This window comes from Dendropsophus ebraccatus, chromosome 1, assembly GCF_027789765.1.
Source record: "Dendropsophus ebraccatus isolate aDenEbr1 chromosome 1, aDenEbr1.pat, whole genome shotgun sequence".
Taxonomy (NCBI): Eukaryota; Metazoa; Chordata; class Amphibia; order Anura; family Hylidae; genus Dendropsophus; species Dendropsophus ebraccatus.
In genome coordinates this window covers 6,685,875-6,707,620 of record NC_091454.1, presented here as the reverse complement: position 1 = coordinate 6,707,620, position 21,746 = coordinate 6,685,875, and the positions used below count along the sequence as shown (strand labels likewise).

At 46.4% G+C, this 21,746-nt stretch overlaps 1 protein-coding gene across 1 annotated transcript; it reads left to right on the top strand.

Moving 5' to 3' along the window:
- The first annotated feature begins 9,053 nt into the window (after positions 1–9,053).
- Positions 9,054–20,427, top strand: LOC138771307 (sodium- and chloride-dependent betaine transporter-like). Its single transcript, XM_069950922.1, has 15 exons — positions 9,054–9,093; positions 9,769–9,963; positions 12,159–12,293; positions 12,994–13,134; positions 13,336–13,417; positions 13,517–13,649; positions 14,347–14,481; positions 14,565–14,668; positions 14,753–14,877; positions 15,005–15,117; positions 15,862–15,999; positions 16,482–16,584; positions 17,231–17,331; positions 17,617–17,787; positions 20,137–20,427. The coding sequence occupies exons 1-15, from the start codon at positions 9,054–9,056 to the stop codon at positions 20,287–20,289; spliced, it is 1,869 nt and encodes a 622-aa protein (XP_069807023.1). The 3' UTR covers positions 20,290–20,427.
- Positions 20,428–21,746: the final 1,319 nt, after the last annotated feature.

Sequence of the window (21,746 nt, the reverse complement as noted above, 5' to 3'; positions counted from 1 at the left end):
GGGGTCCCAGCATGGGGGTAAACTCCACCTGTTCTCCTGGGAAAAGGGAGTGTAAGTGTTCCGGCAGGTCAGGGCGTTTCACCGAAGCCCGGTTTACAAAATACCACTTGGGCCCGTGGTTGTCCTCAATAAACCCATACCCCCGATCCCGGCTGAACTCACGGACAGTCCCTTGCAGCCGTAAGGGGCGTGCGTCCTTCTCAGTGGGCTCCTTCAGCCTCTGGCGGATCTCCCGCTCTCGGTCCATCCTCTCCTGGTAAAACTGCCGATACTTTTGGTCGGTGTCGGTGCTTGGCCGCTGTCGGGGCTGGGTCCCCTGGACTGTGTTGACTTCCCGGATCTGTGTGAGGATCTGCTGCAGGCAGTCTTCGTCCCCAAAACACCATTTGGGGATCACGGATTCCTCCGGGCTCGGTGGCCGACCGTCCATCAAATGGGGTTGTATCGCTGCCCCTTCCTCCCAGGGTATGACAGGAACTTGGCGCGGTGGAGCCTCTAGCGCCCCTGCCTCTTCTGGGTCGGCTGTCTCGAGCGCTGCGTCCGGAGGCATACTAATGCAGACCTGCTCCGAAGAGTGAGGGGCAGGCTGCGGCTCAGGCATGCCGTCCGGGTTGGCGGACATGGCGGATGCGGGAACTCTGGTCTCGGGTTGCTGCTTGCTCGCCATGCTGCTCGATACTGAACCCCCTCCTCTTCCGGGCGGTCCAGGCTCCGCCCACTTCCTGTGTGGGACGGAGGCGCTCTTTTTCCTATGAGGCTGGGACTCACCCAAGATGGCGGCACACAGTGGACTCCGGAAGCGCTGTCTGTGCAGACCTCTAGGAGACTTGGCGGGCGACCGTTGCTGTTGTGGTGCTGCGTAGCTGCTCTGAGGTGAGGCGGGACTTACTCTTTCCCGCGCTTCAGCGGAGCTGTAGTTAACCCCTTGAGGGGCGGTGCGCTGCGACTGTGACGCAGCAAACAAATCCTTCTTCTTTAGGATAGTGGCAAAGTCTCTGAGAGCACAGTAAATGTGGCACAGTGAAACAAACATGGTGGCTTGTAAAGTCTCTTTCAATAAAGCAAAGTCCATGCTGTACATCTGTAAATCCACACACAGGGATATGGGTTCCATCTTCCCCCTCTTTTAAGCAAAGTTTCTCTCAGGCGAAACAGTTCAGTAAAACAGTAGCAGAAACACTTTAGCAGTCTTTTCTCACAAGCAGCATACAGTTAAAGTCTCTGTGGGTACAGTGTTCCCCCTCTTTTGCGGTTAGCACACACTTGAGGGCAGTTTTCTCACAGCTGAGGTGTTGGTACTTTGTGACAGGCACACAGCCTATCCTGTTCGTGACGCCAAAAGAGACACTATGCAGCGAGCCGGGGTAACGGGAAGAGAGTGAGGGGAGTGAGGAGAGGATGATGGAGTTGGTAGTCTCTCCTGGTAGCGTGGCGCTGAGCTCCTCTGTGAGGGGATGCACTGAGGGCTGCAGGGGGAGAGTGTGCTATACCTGCAGGATGGCTGGAACTTTGTCACGGTCACAGGTGGGCACGAGGGCTTCTGCAGGTACAGGGGGACTCTCTGGCGCTTCCCGGGAATCTCTCTCTCTTCTGTGGCTGCTGCAGCGGTTTCTGTAGGGGGGCTGCACCCGTGTGTAAGGTGGTCGGTGGTGTGGACCTGTAGTTCCCCCGGGGCCAACCCCAAAATACTGCTGCCTGGTAATATGGCCCTTGATGGTGGTGTGGTGCAGGTGGACCAGACAACAGGGAGACAAGGAGGGAGGCAGTGTAACAACAACTCCTTTACTGTAAGACTTGCAGGTGTTATACAGTCCTTTGGTACACAGCAGTGACTACTGGCGGCTTTGACTGAGCTACTGTGCTTGTGAGAGCCTGGTGGTGTGAAGAGAGACGACCTGCCTTAGGTCCTGGTCTGCCAGTACGTGTGGGACGCTGGTGAGCACTGTGATCCTGTGGACTTCTCCCAATGGTGCTTGAGTCTGCTTCTCCCCTCCCTGTCTGCCAGGGAGCTTCCTGCAAAGTTACTGGGCCGGGCCTTAGGCCACAACTTTCGGTTCCCAGAGGATCCAGGGGTCCTAGTCAATCCTACCCCCCGAATGTCAGGAAGATGGGTGCCGAGGCTAAGTTAACTCGGCTCCCTCCTACAGCCAAGTCTCTCCACTGGGTGTCTGTCTTTAGGATTCCCACTGACTGTATATGTGCTGGCCCTTTCCTGAGGGGGCACCTGACAAACTGTCTCTCAAGGTCTCTCTTTCTCTCACCTCCAGCTGTCTGTTCTCTTGCTGCTCTGTGTAAGATCTTTCTCCTTGTTCCCCTCAGCAGCTTCTCTCTCTGTGGTGATCTCCTGAGGTGATGTTATCCCCTCTACAGCTGGTCACTTGTCTCCTGTCTCTTGTCTCTTGTCTCAGCTTGTCTCAACTTGTCTCACTTGTCTCCTGTCTCAGCTTGTCTCACTTGTCTCAACTTGTCTCAGCTAAACACTGCAACAGCTAGCCTTATATAGGGGGCCTATCTGCATAACCACACCCCCTTCTAGCAACTTCCTAAGCTTACCACACTACCTAGAGCAGTTCCCACTAAGGTCAGTAGATGTCGCTGTTGTGTAGTGTGCAGTGTAAGCATGTAACCCATCTCTGCCTGCCAGTTACTGGTACACAGAGAAATACAAATAACAGTTTAGACAATAAAACACTTGTTTACAGGTGCCATCCTCAGCCCAGCCACAGGAACCATGCTCTGGTATACTACACTATACTTACCTAAAAGTCAATTTGCCAGCTGCTGTTCCAAACTGCTGACGCTGTTAGGTCGAGGAGACTCATGGTACCTTTCATATATCTGTCTGTGCTTCAGGCATTTCCAAACCTCTAAATTGCTGGAACTCCTCACTCCCCCTACGATCCCTGACCCAGCTTGATTGACAGTCAACTGGGGCCAATGCTGTGGCAGCAGCAGTACTGCCCATCTTCTCTACTTCTTCCTCTTAACTCCTTCAGTTTTTTCTCTGCTGTTGGTCCATCTTCTCCCTGCACCAACCTGACTACTACATCACAATGTCACAAAGGCAAAATGCCTTGCCGCCATGGGCATGCTGGGCCGACGTTAGATTTAGTGTCCAATTAGAGGAAGCGATTTTTTATTTCCTCCGATTGATGATAAACGATTGCAAATTAGCATTTTTGTAAATTACTTGAAATCGTTAACCAAAATACACAGAACAATAGTCGTCAGTTATGATCGTTATTGCGGCTGTCCTACCCTCGATTTACACCTCGCAAATGATGGATGTACATACACCGAAAGATTAGCGAACAATTAACAATGATTTTAGGGTCATCTCAAAAGATGCGATCACTAACATATGGGCGACTTCTCGTTAGTCGTTAATCGTTGCCTGCATACACACATAAAGATTATCGCTTAAATTGGAACAATATAACGATAATAGGGCGGTAAGTCCTCTAAGGGGCATGGTAACTTAGCAGTCTTCATACTTTGTAGCTCATGACGAGGCACCATTACTAGGTTTTGTTGCAATACGTTGATGCCTGTCTGTATAGATGGAGCCCCACAGGCAGTCCCTCACCTCGGCGGGTACTGCACCAGTCCTCACCCAGCTCCCTCCCTTACTGATAGAGGTGACAGGGTGAGCGTTGCTTTAAGCTACCTGGCTATGAAAATATTCATTAGGCTTCAGGGATCCAGAATTTTCCACTCGAGGACAATGTTCTTCCTGTCAACTGGGGCCGAACCTGGAGCCGGTGAACACATTCCAGGCGCGAGGAAGGCGTGGGGTTATAATAAGAATTTTTATAGTCAGCTATATTTACACATCTTTAACTTTTACTAAGAAGCAATAAAACGCATGAATGATTAAAGATTTTATGGCCCGAAAACAAAACTGAAAAGTCATTAGAAAACGTAGGCCTCATTCACACGTTCAGGGATTTTTCAGGTCCGCATACAGGGCCGCTATTTGGCCCTATATTCTGGAAAAATTTGTAACAGCCCCTGACTTACCGTGTATAATACTAATGTTAATATATTTGGTGGAGGGGTAGGGGGTGCACTGTGACCCCCTGGAATACCTCTATTTACAGTACAAACTGTACTCATCCTGTTGTGCACACGTAGCTTGAACGTAAGCTATACATACAAACAGTGACACTTTTTAAATGAGTTTATGGTCGCTGATTGGGTTGCCACCACTATAATCAGCCAGCCCCGGTCCCCGTTTTTTTTCTCTGTTATTAAGAAACCCAGGAGAGCCCTGCTATCCCAGGCATTGACTGATGTGCTGTAGATCTAGTTGGGCATTGGCTTCCCATAGGCTAAACTTTACACGACCCCATCAGCCTCCAGTGAGGCCCAAATCTCGACACGTTTTTTTTCTCGGGCACAGCAGCACAGTGTCTATTGTCGTTCTGCTACTCCAGTGCTGTGACTCCTTACTTATTGTTCAGTATTGCTGCCCAGCAGTGCCTGTCACACAGTCCCCAGGACTGACAGAATATTGACTGACTCCAAGTGGACTCTCACACTACTGACTAACTACAGGCTTACAGGTCCAGACTTTTGCCCAGTTTTGCAGCAGTTCTCTTTGTGCTAAATACGAAAACACTGTCCCCAGGTGCCAAAAACCCAGATCACGTGATGGTCCTTCCCATCTGGCATCTCCTCCTCCAGCAGGACAACATCCAGGAACACCGCTCTTAATGTCAGTAACTAACACAGGAATGGTGACCCCACTGAACTAATGGTTCACAGTTCCTACAAGCCATAGAGTGGATGGACTCAGTTATAGATATTATTACGTTTTCACAGATATCAGCCTCTAAGAGAGTAGTCTTTGGGCCACCTCATACACAGGGTTAGGTGGGAAAGCTACAACTGCACATTGCAGCATCTGGTGGTGGCTGAATTACATATAAATTAGTATAGGTTGCCACCTTCTGGTCAGAGTGTGTAACTGCACCAACACATATCAATGACGTCCAAGTGCCCAACAATAGTCACAGCCACAGCACCAAATAACAGTGACAGCTAAAGCAAGTAATAGCAACAGTGCCTCCACATCAGTGACAGTCACAGACCCCCCAAGGAGTGATATCTACACAGAGCCCCATAACAGTGACAGCCATAGTGCCCCATAACAGTGACAGCCATAGTGCCCCCATAACAGTGACAGCCATAGTGCCCCCATAACAGTAACAGCCATAGTGCCCCCATAACAGTGACAGCCATAGTGCTCTATTGCAGTGACAGCTACAGACCCCCATAACAGTGACATCCAGGTGCCCAACAACAGTGACATCCACAGAGCCCCCATAATAATAATAATAATAATAATAATTTTTATTTATATAGTGCCAACAGATTCCGCAGCACTTTACAATTCTGGAGGTACATACATAGACAAAAAATAGACATTTCAGAGAGATACATATAATTATCCATACATGAGGAGTGAGGTCCCTGCTCGCATGCATCAGCTTACAGACTATTAGGAGGGGGTGCGAGACAAAATGGCAGAGGGGCAAAGTAACAGTGACATTCCCAGTGCCCCCATAGCAGTGACATGCACAGACCCCCATAACCGTATCAGCCACAGTGCCCCCATAACAGTGACACCCACAGTGCCCCCATAACAGTGACCTCCACAGTGCCAGATAACAGTGACTTCCACAGAGCCCCCATAGCAGTGACATCCACAGACCCCCCCATAACAGTGACATCCACAGACCCCCCCATAACAGTGACATCCACAGAGCCCCCATAACAGTGACATCCACAGAGCCCCCATAACAGGGACATCCACAGTGCCCCCATAACAGTGACCTCCACAGTGCCAGATAACAGTGACATCCACAGAGCCCCCATATCAGTGACATCCACAGTGCCAGATAACAGTGACATCCCCAGTGCCCCCATAGCAGTGACATCCACAGACCCCCCCATAACAGTGACATCCACAGACCCCCCCATAACAGTGACATCCACAGAGCCCCCATAACAGCGACATCCACAGAGCCCCCATAACAGGGACATCCACAGTGCCCCCATAACAGTGACATCCACAGACCCCCCCCCCATAACAGGGACATCCACAGACTCCGATAACAAATCCCACTGCAGATATTTATTGGTCCACCAGAAATAGGGTGCCCACCACAACAGGACTTCCCTCCCCAATGGTCACCCATAATGGACTGCATTCACCTCGGCGGCCCCAGCAGACGGTCCTCACTGTCCCATCAATGCAATGGCAGAGTGACATGACAGCGATCATTAGAGTCTGATCATACAGGGAAACATCTGTTATACAGCTAGAATGGATCCATTACTTAGACTCCCGGCAGGGTCACAGCACCATCTAGTGGAGATCTGCTGGGAGCACCTTAAAGGGTTTTAGAATGAAATTTGCTGTATGATGTTTATTGTGCAGCCGTCAGCAAACTGGACACTGTGTAGGGGGTCCCACAGGTGCACTGAAGTTATGGCCTATTACCCCAGATCCCTGAGAAGCACCACCTTCATTGGTCAAGAAGTGGATACAGTTACAATCAATGGCAAAACAAGGATTATAAGATCCCCACCCTGTCATTCTGTAAGTCTGCAGCCTAAAAAGACAACAGAATTCTTATAAGGGGCACTACTTGTTATAAGGGGACACTACTTGTTATAAGGGGCACTACTTGTTATAAGGGGCACTACTTGTTATAATGGGACACTACCTCCTAGGAGGGGGCACTACTTCTTATAAGGGACACTACCTCCTAGGAGGGGACACTACTTGTTATAAGGGGGCACTACCTCCTAGGAGGGGACACTACTTGTTATAAGGGGGCACTACCTCCTAGGAGGGGGCACTACTTCTTATAAGGGGGCACTACCTCCTAGGAGAGGACAATACTTCTTATAAGGGGGCACTACCTCCTAGGAGGGGGCACTACTTGTTATAAGGGGGCACTACCTCCTAGGAGGGGGCACTACTTCTTATAAGGGGGCACTACCTCCTAGGAGAGGACAATACTTCTTATAAGGGGGCACTACCTCCTAGGAGGGGGCACTACTTGTTATAAGGGGGCACTACCTCCTAGGAGGGGACAATACTTCTTATAAAGGGACACTACCTCCTAGGAGGGGACAATACTTCTTATAAGGGGGCACTACCTCCTAGGAGAGGACACTACTTCTTATATGGGGACACTACCTCCTAAGAGAAGACACTACTTGTTATAAGGGGACACTACCTCCTAGGAGAGGACACTACTTATAAGGGGACAGTACCTCCTAGGAGAGGACACTACTTATAAGGGGACAGTACCTCCTAGGAGGGGGCACTACTTCTTATAAGGGGGCACTACCGCCTAGGAGGGGGCACTACCTCTTATAAGTGGGGAACTACCTCCTAGGAGGGGACACTACTTCTTATAAGGGGACACTACCCCCTAGGAGGCGGCACTACTTCTTATAAGTGGGCACTACTTCTTATAAGGGGACACTACCCCCTAGGAGGCGGCACTACTTCTTATAAGGGGGCACTACCTCCTAGGAGGGGACACTACTTCTTATAAGGGGGCACTAACTCCTGGGGGGGCACTACTTCTTATAAGGGGGCACTACCTCCTAGGAGCGGGCACCACCACCTAGGAGGGGGCACTACTTCTTATAAGGGGACACTACCACCTAGGAGGGGGCACTACTTCTTATAAGGGGACACTACCTCCTAGGAGGGGACACTACTTCTTATAAGGGGGCACTAACTCCTGGGGGGGCACTACTTCTTATAAGGGGGCACTACCTCCTAGGAGCGGGCACCACCACCTAGGAGGGGGCACTACTTCTTATAAGGGGACACTACCACCTAGGAGGGGGCACTACTTCTTATAAGGGGACACTACCTCCTAGGAGGGGGCACTACTTCTTATAAGGGGACACTACCTCCTAGGAGGGGGCACTACTTCTTATAAGGGGACACTACCACCTAGGAGGGGGCACTACTTCTTATAAGGGGACACTACCTCCTAGGAGGGGGCACTACTTCTTATAAGGGGACACTACTTCTTATAAGGGGACACTACCTCCTAGGAGGGGACACTACTTCTTATGAGGGGGCACTACATCCTAGGAGAGGGCACTACTTATAAAGGGGCACTACCTCCTAGGAGGGGACACTACTTCTTATAAGGGGACACTACCTCCTAGGAGAGGGCACTACTTATAAAGGGGCACTACCTCCTAGGAGGGGGCACTACTTCTTATAAGGGGACACTACCTCCTAAGAGAGGGCACTACTTATAAGGGGACACTACCTCCTAGGAGAGGGCACTACTTATAAGGGGACACTACATCCTAGGAAAGGGCACTACTTATAAAGGGGCACTACCTCCTAGGAGGGGGCACTACTTCTTATAAGGGGACACTACCTCCTAGGAGGGGGCACTACTTCTTATGAGGGGGCACTACATCCTAGGAGAGGGCACTACTTATAAAGGGGCACTAGCTCCTAGGAGGGGGCACTACTTCTTATAAGGGGACACTACCTCCTAGGAGGGGGCACTACTTATAAGGGGACACTACCTCCTAGGAGGGGGCACTACTTATAAGGGGGCACTACCTCCTAGGAGGGGGCACTACTTATAAGGGGGCACTACCTCCTAGGAGGGGGCACTACTTATAAGGGGGCACTACCTCCTAGGAAGGACAATACTTCCCTTTTTTCTCATCATCCATTCCATCACTTTCGGTTCCTGACGTATAATGGTCGCCAGCCTTGTTCTTTTTACCAACCAAAATTGTCCAACACATTTGCTCTCCTGCCTGTTTGTTGTATCATTCAGTGTTACTATTAAGTCCTGGGGGTTTGTGAGTACTGAGAAGATATATAGACAAAATAGATAGGTAAACCTATGTGTGTATTTATATGAGCCAAGATCCATGGAGATTCCTGCTTCATTTCTCCACCTTCTCATTGTTACCACTGTCCCCGATGCCAGAGGGAGGATGACTCCTGCCAAACAAGTCACCAGAGGAAGATTGCTGCAGACAGGATGGCAGCTCCATGCGGCCAGGTGCAGGACAACCATCCAGGTGAGCCTTAAATATAATATATATATATGTGTGTGTGTGTGTGTACCGCATGGTATATAGAATCATATACATCTCAATAGTTTGTTCGTTGTTTTTTTTTTTTTTTTTACCCCTGAGGAAGACATACTCTCTCCAGGAAGCAGGACTGTGCAATATGTACTCAGCCAAAGTATACACATCCTACAACATAGTGGGCTGTCTGTACTAACAGGAACATGTTAGTGTCCCGTAAGACCTATACAATGCCACATTGTGCTGGAATAGAAACACTATACAAAATCGCTAAAGTACAGACCCACATACTGCTGCCATACAGAAACATATACAGTTGTATCATAGAGTTTCTACATAACAGTACCACACAGAAAACATGTAAAAGCACTACGCTTCAGCTTTCTAAATAGAAGTAAATTACAAGTCTGGATAACTTACTGATACCAAAACTTTTTTTTTCCTCCGGAGTACCCCTTTATATTCCCAGTTATGCCAGTACCACAGAAATACAAGCACTTATACAACTACAACTGCACAGTATCAATGCCCGGTTGTGTCCAGTTTGCTCTGTTGGGTTCACTTTATTGCATGTACTGGCGCCCCCCCCTGAGGATTTCCTCCGTCTTATAAATCCTGTATCAGTGCTGTGATAGATTTCTTGGCTCCTCACTTTGTCACCAGGTTCTTCACACGATCATCCGGCAATCAGTGATTTTCAGAAGTCGTCTTCCCTTAGCCAAGAGATCCATGAGCCTGAGCTGCAGGCGCGAGGACAGTGGGGGAGCAGAGTGGAGTTTATTCTCTCCGTCGTGGGGGGAATTGTCGGACTGGGAAATATCTGGAGGTTCCCCTATTTATGTTACAAAAATGGCGGAGGTGAGGAAAAAAAAGACATCCTTTTTTATGTTAACTCTGCAAAAATTTATGTTCTACTCCGACCACATCCAAAGTATCTTATTCATTGAGCACATTGAGTAAACATCAACAGTGCAGGGAGAAAAGTGAATTTTTACATGTAATCTGTTGATGTAACATTTGGAGCGACCACATCCACCAAGAGTTTCCCATAGCTGGAAATAGGATCAGCACAGAGTTTAGGAGGAATTATGGACCATTCCTTCCTGCAAATGTCCTTTAGGTTATTGATATTTCTGGGATGTCTTGAGTGCAGCGTCCTCTCCAGGTAAGAGCACAACATCTCTACAGGGTTAAGGTCAGGACTAGCTGCAATACACAAGTCTTGCCTCATTGTCTTGTTGCACCATCCTACGTCTCTTCGGCTGGAGGTCATGGACGGCTGCCCTTACATTCTCCTGTCAGATGTTCTGATACAGCTCTGAATTTATTGCTCCATCAATGGTTTCAAAGTGTCCAGGCCCTGAGGCAGCAAAGCGTCTTCAAACCATGATGCCCCCTTCTCCAAAAGTCACAGCTAAGCTGAGGGTTTGGAGCTGTGTACATGGTTCTTTTCCATCATAGCATTGTGCATTCATGCCAAAAAGTTTCACTTTCATGTGCAAAGAACATTTTCCCAGAAGCATTGTGAACATCCAGACAGCCATGGGGAAACAGCAGTTACTTCCTCTGTGGGTTCTTCCATGAACTCAATTCAGTGTTTTGCACTTATTTTGATGCTCTCCTTGGGCTGTTTCTCACCTCTTTTGGGCATGCTGTGCTCTAGGAGTGATCATAGGAGGACACCCACACCTGGTGAGAACAGCTAGTCCATTTGTGTAGCCATGCATTGATGTTGCCTTTCCCCGCCCTGTTACATAGGGATTAGTGCAGCCCTATTCTCACCCACGTCACTGTCACTACCTGCTTGGATGATCCATCCTAAGGCTATGTTCACACTATGTATATTTGAGGCTGTATGTTTGAGGCTGTATAGCAACCAAAACAAGGAGTGGATTGAAAACACAGAAAGGCTCTGTTCACATAATGTTGTAATTGAGTGGATGGCCGTCATTTAATGGCAAATATGTGCTGTTATTTTAAAACAACGGCTGTTGTATTGAAATAATGGAAGTTATTTACCGTTATATGGCGGCCATCCACTCAATTTCAACATTGTGTGGACAGAGCCTTTCTGTGTTTTCAATCCACTTCTGGTTTTGGTTGCTATGAGGACCTGACATGAGGACCAAATACAGCCTCAAATATACATAGTGTGAACCCAGCCTAAACTTGGTTATGGTCCCTACAAAAGGATAAGTGCAGAGGAGGGGGAGAGAGAGAAGATTAAAAAAAAACAAGATAAACTCGCCAAAAGTTTAAAAACACAAAGACAGAGAAAACAGGTCAGGCAACCTGGGTCTGTAACGAGAGGTCAAGGTCAGGCCCAAATTGTTAAGCAAACCAGGGTCACACAGGCTGGAGCTCAAGAGGGATTTAAAACAGGATAAATGTTAGTGAGACTCAGAGAGACCAACCATGGAGTCCAGGCATCCCGATTAAATACACTGAGCTAAGGAAGCATGGAATGCTGACCATGGATCTGGTTGGCCTGGTGCTCCTGCTTTCTACCCACTCTGCACACTATCAGGCCGCACACCCATTCCCCTGACAACCTGGCTCAGAGGTAGAGCTGGGATTGACATGACACAGAGAAAGGGAGAGGGGATAGCGTAAGCACAGCATCAGGTAAGCTTATGGCAGTGGTCTTCAGAAAGTTGCTTGCACCGAGGCATGGTTCACACTAATCAGACAGATCAAGCATTTCCTCAGTAATTCAGAAGACCATTTACCATTTCTCCTTGCACTGTGGATGTTTACTCAATGTGCCCAGTAACAGACACGAGCAGCACAATTGCCTGTGAGTTATTAGTTTGGTCACATTGTGTTTGCCTATAACTGTGACTTATAGAACAATGAGACCACATTTTATTAGTATAGGGGTTATCTATTATAATTTGTGTACATTACTTGTGATGTAAAATATTAGATATCATTACAAAAGAAGGAAAGCATGTGCAGTTAACTGTGAGAAATCTGGTATTTCTTTGAGATTTATACATATATACATGTATATAGGAAATGTTTTTGTAAATTGCCCCTTCCTCTCCCAATAGGTGCATTTCTTATCCCATACGTTATATTCATTATTACATGCGGGGTTCCTATCTTCCTCCTTGAGATCACACTGGGTCAGTACACTACTGAGGGGCCGGTCACTGCATGGATTAAGATCTGCCCCTTGTTTTCAGGTAAGTTTTGTCCATGTAGAACATGTATGCTGTAATGCATCATGGGAGATGTAGCGTTTACAGCGTTCACATACACAATATGACTGGAGTCATTATAATATGCAGAGTAAACCTCCTGCTCCTCTTCATCTTCACACATGTTGGTTTTCCTGTTGAATGGTTTCCAAAAACAGAGCCACTCCTTGCGGATTCGTCCTTGGCGCTCGTAGCAGTCAGACTTGTTACATGGGCGCAGCACTTACAGGGTATAAATCTGGGTTATATGGAACCTTCCTACAATGTATCGAGGAGAGGCCCAAGCAGATACCATGGGCGCCCTGATAGAAGCAACAATACTCCATTGACATCGCCCATAGCTTCTCATTTATGGGCTTCTGGGGTAAAGCGTCTAATAAAGGGTAACTCCAAGGATCCAGGCAAAACCCTGTTATCCAATCTTCAATAAAACTTTTTTTTTAACTCCTTGTCTTCTCCTCTTTTACACCCTCACCCTTCAAGTGCTGCACATTGTATTGACCTGGGATAGCAGGAGTCTAATGTCCTGCAGGCAGTAACTTCTTTCCCAGAAATCCTTGCTGCTTAGTTCTCCAACTATCAATGCCCGTCTATGTTTTATTCCAGAGAAAAACCCTTAAAAATCTCAGCTCTTGACTGAAGCAAGGGGAATCTTGTTGATCTTGTTTCTGCTCTTCCCTTGCAGGCATTGGGTACGGCACGATGGTCATGTCATTCCTGGTCAATATCTACTATATAATAATACTCGCCTGGTCATTTTTTTACCTTTTCAACTCTTTTGCCTCCAGTTTGCCCTGGGCCAGCTGCAACCACACTTGGAACACAGGTATCTATAGCCTATCCTGCAGTCAGTACCCCATGGCACATGAAATCTATGGGGTCCGGTGCTCATCCCTGTAAATGACGGTGTAGCATAGTGTTGTTATATACAGTGTATATAGAAAGGAAAAAAACGTAATAAAACCTGGAAAATGTAAGCAAGATAACATTATTATTCAGTGATTTTTCTAAATTTCCATCTTCTCAGAGAACTGCATAGAATTTGTCCACAAGGAAGAGAACTGGAGCAGAACCATTAACCACACCAGCCCAGAGGTGGAATTTTGGGAGTAAGTAAATTACTTTTGTGTAATAGATAAAATATTAGAAAACTCTCAGAACTTCCCCTTTGGCAATGATGGTTTGCTTTGGGTACTGGCTTTCACTAGGAGACGGACTCTGGGCCTGACAGACGGCATTCATGACCTAGGATCTATTCGCTGGGAGCTCGCTCTGTGTCTTCTGCTGGCCTGGATCATATGTTACTTCTGTATCTGGAAGGGGGTCAAATCCACCGGGAAGGTGAGTGCAAAATAATGTGTAATTAGATGCACCTTCATGTGAGTTTGACATTCAAGTAACCACTGAGCAGCGACATTGGTATGACTAGATTGGGTATGTATCATCGGTGTAGAGGTATTATGGTAAAACTTCAGCTAAAGGTCCCCATTGCGCAAGGGCCGTCATTACGGGTCGTTCTCAGACTTTTTCAGAAAAAGGTTCTGCAGCTACTATTTTTCTACATTTTTCAGTCCTATGTCCATAAAACAGCAACACATGGTATAGGTGGTGCAGGTTTAACCCAGGAAGGTCAGTAAATGTTTCAAGTTAGTTCCTGAGATGTTTAGGTCCCTGAAGTGACAAGAATAACTCGGGATGGCCTCTGGTGGCCCACAAAGGTTTCAATAAATCCTTAACTTAATGTGACCTTCTGAATCTAGAAGAAGTGACTGTGGTCCTCCTCTCGAAGGCTGCAGAATAAATGTCTCTTAGGCCAGAGTAAAGCTTGTATATAGGGTGTCCTGTAAGTTCCTCGCAAGAACAGGGCTTGGTTCTATGCATCCTAGGCCATGACAACTCATTCTGAAAACTAGACCACTTCACTCATGGTCATTGTCTTCAGTCTTCTACTTCAGAGTCTTGTACTCTGGTCTATTTCCATTTAAGATTGTATATCTTTGTTTACTTCTGTTGTCCTATCCTTTTCGGTCCTCGACAGGTTGTCTACTTCACCTCTACATTTCCCTATGTGATGCTCATAATCTTGCTGGTCCGTGGTGTTACCCTTCCTGGGGCTTATGATGGGATTATGTTCTACCTACACCCAGACACCTCTCGATTAAAAGACCCTCAGGTCAGCGATGAATTTCACCCTAGGGCCATGTATTATTGTAATTTATTGTTATTTTACAAAATATTTCCTATTGTCCTTCGCAGGTGTGGATAGACGCCGGAACGCAGATATTTTACTCCTATGCTATCACTATGGGGTTCACCATTGGTATCGGTAGTTACAACCCCTATAAGTACAACTGCTATAGGTATGCATAGAAATGTCTCAAAATTTCTTGATAAATTACAGGGCAACATTATTATTGTGGTAACACTCGGCTTATTACCTTCAGGGATTGCATTGCTTTGTGCTTGTTGGATAGTCTTACCAGCTTCTTGGGAGGATTTGCTATTTTCTCAGTTTTGGGGTTCATGGCAAAGGAGCAGGGAGTCGCAATATCGGATGTTGCCGAGTCCGGTAAGCATGTACGGGTGATAAATCTGTTATGTAAAGACATAAAAGTGTATTTTGATAAATATGTATTGTATTTTTAAATATAAGTATCATAACTCATCTGAAATCCACAATGCATTGCAATCTACAGGACCCGGTTTGGCTTTTATCGTCTATCCCAAGGCTGTGACGATGATGCCGGTGTCCCAGCTCTGGTCTTGTCTCTTCTTCTTCATGTTGATCCTTCTTGGGCTTGACAGTCAGGTATTAGATGTATAATATATATATCTAATAGACCCCAGATATGGAAACAAGGGTAAAACGCTCGAATAAGGCCCCAGTTTACAATTTGCATGGTTGGTCTTTGCAAACAAGCAGCCATATTGTTTGCTTGGAGAGGCATTCCCATCTTGTTAAGGGGGCTCCCTGGCTACCTCCAGCTGCAAGGTAGAGGTTAAATGTCAGATTATTGGGGGTCTTACTGCTAGGAGCCCAGTGATCTTGAGAACAGGGCCCTGAGTCTTTGTTTTGAGTGGAGTGGTGAGCCGGATGTGTGCCCGGCGGCTCCTTTCATTGTCTATGGAGCTGCTGGAGATTGCTGAACGCTGTCAGCTATCTCTGGTAACTCTATAGACAACGAATAGAGTGGTGACTTGCGTGTGCAACTGGTCGCTCCTCTCAAAACAAAGACTTAAGGCCCTACTACACGAAGCGATTATAGGCCGCATTTGGCCAATGCAGGCAATAATCCATTCGTGTAATAAAAGGCAATGACCAGCCGACATGCACAATGTTGGCTGATTGTTGTTTTTTAACACGTTGAATGAGCAACGATGCAGACCGCTGCTATCTCCTATGGGCTCCTATGGACGATCTTTAGAGCCCCCCAACCATCGATAGCCCATCCTTAGATCATCAAAATAATCTAGGATTGTGGAAAGGAATGTTACTACATAGATTTATGTGTTTTACAAGCTTTTTTTTCTTTGTATTTTCCTCTTCTTGCAGTTCATTTATGTTGAGGCTCTGTGCTTGTCCATCATTGATTTGTACCCCACAGTCCTGCGTCGGGGGTACAGACGGGAGATGCTCATCCTGATTATATCTATAGTCTGTTTCCTGATCGGTCTGCTTGTTGTTACTCAGGTGATTTACATTGTATAGTTGGTCTTTACATTGACTCCATTGTCTCGAATTTTCTAACTTTCTAGGTCTCCTCTCATGCTACCTCTGTTCTCTTGAATTCTCCATAGATACTTCTAGTCTCCGTAATCTTGCACAGGTCCAGACCTTCTAACACATTGCACTTCTTCAAGGTTCGTCAGTCACAACCATTCTCTGGAGTTCCCCATTCTTCCTTTTGCAGAACCTATTCTCTCTAATTCTTCACATTTCCTGGATTTTTTCCACTGGAAGGGACGTGAATAAACTTCATAGACCCTTAGATTCTGCAGCTATACCACGAACATAACTGACTAACCTCCATACTATAGGCAGCAAGAGATACAGTAGATATTAGTACTACAGAATTAGCTCACAAGGGATTTAACTGGTTTGGAGGTCTTTAGTGTCTGAGGTGATGTAATCGAGAACAAGTCACCAACCATATGCCCCTTTATCTTTTTCAGGGAGGGATGTATATATTCCAGCTCTTTGACTATTATGCTTCCAGTGGTTTCTGCCTTCTTTTTATTGGTATATCGGAGTGTGTCTGTATAGGATGGGTGTACGGTGAGTATTAATGCTCTCTGGGATCCTGTAGTGTCATAGTATTCTTGGTTTTTTGTATTTGGTTGGAGAAAGAACATGCTGCCAGAGCCTATAAAGTGAATAGCAGTGTAATCTGATGTGTTACCCTTATTAATATGCTGATTAAGGGACATTTATCAATATGCACCCTTGGCGTACACCACGGAAAAGGGGCAGGTGGCGGGCCTCCTCTTATGCCAAATTTAGCATGATTCAGGCCTGCTCGTAGACAGGTGTAGATTTATTTAACGACGCCTGCACAGGGCTGGCCAGCTTTACTAAAAGGCGTGCTGGGGAAAGGGGGCAGGGCTTTATTTAAGACTGGCGTACTCGTATATCAGTCTGGATAAATGTCCCCCAACGTGTTTATTACTGTATTTTCTAATGCAAGTGGATAGTGTAAAGCTTACTCAAGGTTTCCACCTACACATACCCGGCCATACCCGCCTCTTGAATCAGTATGTTTGGGGCTCTCCCCGAAGTCCACCGACAGATGGTGTCGATGGAAATATCCTTACTGCAGTATGATATATAAAAAATATCTATTTTGGGTTGTAATTCCCTTCTGGTGGATCAATGCATTAAATTTTTACTCTCCCTCTGTATTTCTCATCTTTGTTCCATGCAGGAGCAAATCGCTTCTATGACAACATCCAGGATATGATTGGGTACCGTCCGTGGCCCCTGATGAAGATATGCTGGGTGTCGCTGACCCCAGCTGTATGCGTGGTAAGAGGCAGCAAGTTACCCACAGACTTTTATACGTTCACCAATACAAAAACGGTGTCAAACATGTTCAATAACTTTGGACCAAATGAACATGTGTTCCCTATCGAGAGGGGTAAGCCACAGCCAGACTGCTATGGCACAGACTTATCCCTCCAAAAACAATAGGGTAGAGTGTTGGAAATCTATCACGTCTGAACCTCTCTCTGCTCCCGGGATCATCTATCGGGATGCCTCTATACACCTTATACATGTCAGACTAACATGATTGGTTGTTTTCCTATATAGGCAACTTTCCTGTTCTCATTGATCAAGTACATTCCCTTGAAGTACAATAAGGACTATGTTTACCCACCATGGGGTTATGCCATTGGCTGGCTTATGGCTGTCGCCTCAATGACCTGCATCCCTCTGTATGCCATCTATATAGTCCTGAGGACTAAAGGATCCTTCATGGAGGTACAGTATTACATTAGCTAGTAAATGTACTGTATATATTGTAATACAAACTCTACCTATGGTGTTCTATCGGCTGAAGAATGGGCCTCAGATTTCTACATAGAAATGCAATGAATTGATAGGTGAACAAAATTACACTGCATGGACAAAAGTATTGGGTCCCTGCTCTTAATCGTTGACATTACTCTCTATCTGGCGTCTGATGGACGGGTGTGGGTTTGGCCAATGTCAAGAGAACATCACTTGCCTGTCTGCATTGTGCCGGCTGTAAAGTTTGGTGGAGGAAGGATAGTACTAAGTGGTTGGGTTTCAGTGGTCGGCCTTGGCTCCTTAGTTCCATTAAAGGGAAATCTTAAAGGAAAAGTCTGGTGAAAATTTTTATTAAAGTATTGTATTGCCCCCCAAAAGCTATACAAATCCCCAATATACACTTATTAAGGGAAATGGTTATAAAGTGTTTTTTTCCCTGCACTTGCTACTGCATCAAGGCTTCACTTCCTGGATAACATGGTGATGTCACTTCCTGGATAACATGGTGATGTCACTTCCTGGATAACACGGTGATGTAACTTCCTGGATAACACGGTGATGTCACTTCCTGGATAACATGGTGATGTCACTTCCTGGATAACATGGTGATGTCACTTCCTGGATAACATGGTGATGTCACTTCCTGGATAACATGGTGATGTCACGGTCCGACTCCCAGAGCTATGCAGGCTGTGGCTGCTGGAGAGGATGATGGCAGAGGGATGCTAAGTGTCCCTCCAGTGCCTTGTGTCCCTTAGTGTCCCCCTGTCATCTTCCTCTCCAGCAGCCACAGCCCGCACAGCTCTGGGAGTCGGATCGTGACATCACCATGTTATCCAGGAAGTGACATCACCATGTTATCCAGGAAGTGACATCACCATGTTATCCAGGAAGTGAATCCTTGATGCAGTAGTAAGTGCAGGGAAATAAGGATTTTATAAGCATTTCCTGTAATAAGTGTATATTGGGGATTTGTATAACTTTTGGGGGGCAATACAATACTTTAATAAAAAATTTAGCCGGACCTCTCCTTTAACCCCTAGGCGACCCTGGACGTACCCGTACGTCCAGAGCCGCCTCCATGTGTTCAGAGCGGGGCCGCGCGGCAGCTGTGCTCTGAACCGCCGCGTTCTCCGGTCCCGGGTGCCCCTCCCCTAATAAAAGTCTGAATCACCCCCCTTTTCCCATGTTATAAATAAAAAATAAATAAATAAATAAACATGTTTGCTATCACCGCGTGCGTAATCGCCCGAACAATTAATTAAACACATTCCTGATCTTGCACGGTAAACGGCATAAGCGCAAAAAAAATCCCAAAGTGCAAAATTGCGCATTTTTGGTCACATTAAATCCAGAAAAAATGTAATAAAAAGCGATCAAAAAGTCGCATATGCGCAATCAAGGTACCGATAGAAAGAACACATCATGGCGCAAAAAATGACACCTCCCACAGCCCCATAGACCAAAGGATAAGCCGGGGAATGGAGCGATTTTTAGGAACATATATTTGTTAACAATGGTTTGAATTTTTTACAGGCCATCAGATACAATATAAGTTATACATGTTATATATCGTTTTAATTGTAACGACTTGAGGAACATATATAACAAGTTAGTTTTACCCCAGGGCGAACAGCGTAAAAACAAAAAAAAAAAACAAATAAAAGAAATGCGGGATTTTTTTCAATTTCACCACACTTTGAATTTTTTTCTGGTTTTGCAGTGTACTTTATGCAAAAATTCAACCTGCCATTGCAAAGTACAATTTGTGGCGCAAAAAATAAGGGCTCATGTGGGTTTCTAGGTGAAAAAATGCAAGTGCTATGGCCTTTTAAGCACAAGGAGGAAAAAACGAATACGCAAAAATTGATTGGCCGGGTCCTCTAAGGGTTAATCTGATGCACCAAGACATTGTTGCTTCCAACTTTGTAGGATCAGTTTGGATTGGGCCCTTTTCTGTTTCAGCATGACCGCACCCCAGTGCATATAGCAAGGCCCATAAAGAAGGGGGGGGGGGGTGTCTGGGCACACAGAGCCCACACTTCATCAGGATAAACTAAAATGGAGATTGTGACCCCAGCCTCTCCTGAACATCAGTGTCTGACCTCACAAATGCTCTTTAGGGCTAATGAGCAGAAAATCCCACAGACACCTCCAAAATCTTGCAGAAAGTCTACTCAGAAGAGTAGAAGCTGCAACAGGTGGACTGACTCCATATTAATGCCAGTGGATTAATAGGTCTGTGTATACGTAGGTGTGCCAATACGTTTACCCATATACTGTAGTATATTTTAGATGATGGCGCTTTTTTTTCTGCAGAGACTACGTCAAGTTGTTACCCCGGCAGAAGACCTTCCTCAGCCCAAAGCATGCGCCCATGTGCCCAATACCTGCTTTTCTTTCTCTATGAGACGGACAACCATCTCACCTGAAGGAAGCTGTGAGACACCCACACAGATCACCCCCCTATAATTTCCTGGATGTTGGAGAAGATGCAGGCGGAGACTTTCCAATGAACCATCGCTTTCAGGTCCTAGTGATCTGACTCTGAATGCTTGGCCCAAATGGCCTGTCTAACGGATTAAAGTGAATGTCCACCTTTCAATCATGTAATACTATGGTCTACAATTCTGGTTTATAAAGGTTTTTCTTCCACTATAATACACCCATTTTGTTTTACAATTTTGCATGGCTCTCCCACTTTGTGGAAAAGAGGTACCAAATATATTCATGTGTGGTATATCACTGGGACCCCTGCGGGGATGGTAGGTTGTATGTCATCTTTGGTGCCTTGTTTAGGTTCTATTTTACATCAGTATACTTACTCTGTAACTTTCGCATTGTCTTAGTTAAGGAACCTTCTGGAGTGTGGGTGGTGCTTGTTCTAAGCTCCACCCCTATACAGATGGAATGGAAAGGTTTAGTCTGGTTGAGAGAAAAAGTCAATTACTGGCCTCTCTACCTGTCAATCATCCCTGCCGAGTGCACTGACAGGCAGAGAGCGGTGAGAAGACATGGGCGAAGTACCGCCCAGATGACTACCTCCCTGCCTCTGCCTGCCGCGCGCCCCGGTAAAACTTTTTTCTGCGGTATGCAGCTTCTGCTGTGGCCGGTACGTGCCGCAGGCAGCTCAGGATCTCAATACATTGCTCCAGGGAACCAAATCAGCCCAATTGGGCTGATTGGTTACCTTTAAAGGGGTTTTTCCATAAAAGTTAATAGGTCTAAAATGGTGCATTTTGTAGGGTAAAACATACTTCATAAGTACAAGAGTTCCTAAATATGTCGTGTTTCGTGGGTACTTAGTAATGTCTGGTTTGTTTTACCCTGTTGCCCTTGGTTACGACCATCTTACAGCATCCACTGAGACAGACAAGCATGTTCAGCTTAACTGCAGTATCCTGGCGTATTCATGTGGTAATGTATAGAATAAGAAATCAGTCACTTTTCTAATATATATTTAAAAATTCTTCTCACATACCTTCATATTCCGTTGTGGTAGATGGTACAGCCCACAGATTAGTTCATGGATCCCATAAACTAGCTGAATGGTGTCAGTCATGTGACCTAGCACACTCATCATGTGACCTGGTATCCAGGTAACACTGTCCAGGTATCTCACAGGTAAGTAGCAATATACAGAGGAGCAGCAGTGCCTCAGTGTCATGGCTGCCAGCGTCTGTGGAGAGGCCGCTGTCTCAGTGTCATGGCTGCCAGCATCTGTGGAGAGGCCGATGTCTCAGTGTCATGGCTGCCAGTATCTGTGGAGAGGCCAGTGTCTCAGTGTTATGGCTGCCAGTATCTGTGGAGAGGCCAGTGTCTGTGTGTCATGGCTGCCAGCATCTGTGGAGAGGCCAGTGTCTGTGTGTCATGGCTGCCAGCATCTGTGGAGAGGCCAGTGTCTGTGTGTCATGGCTGCCAGCGTCTCT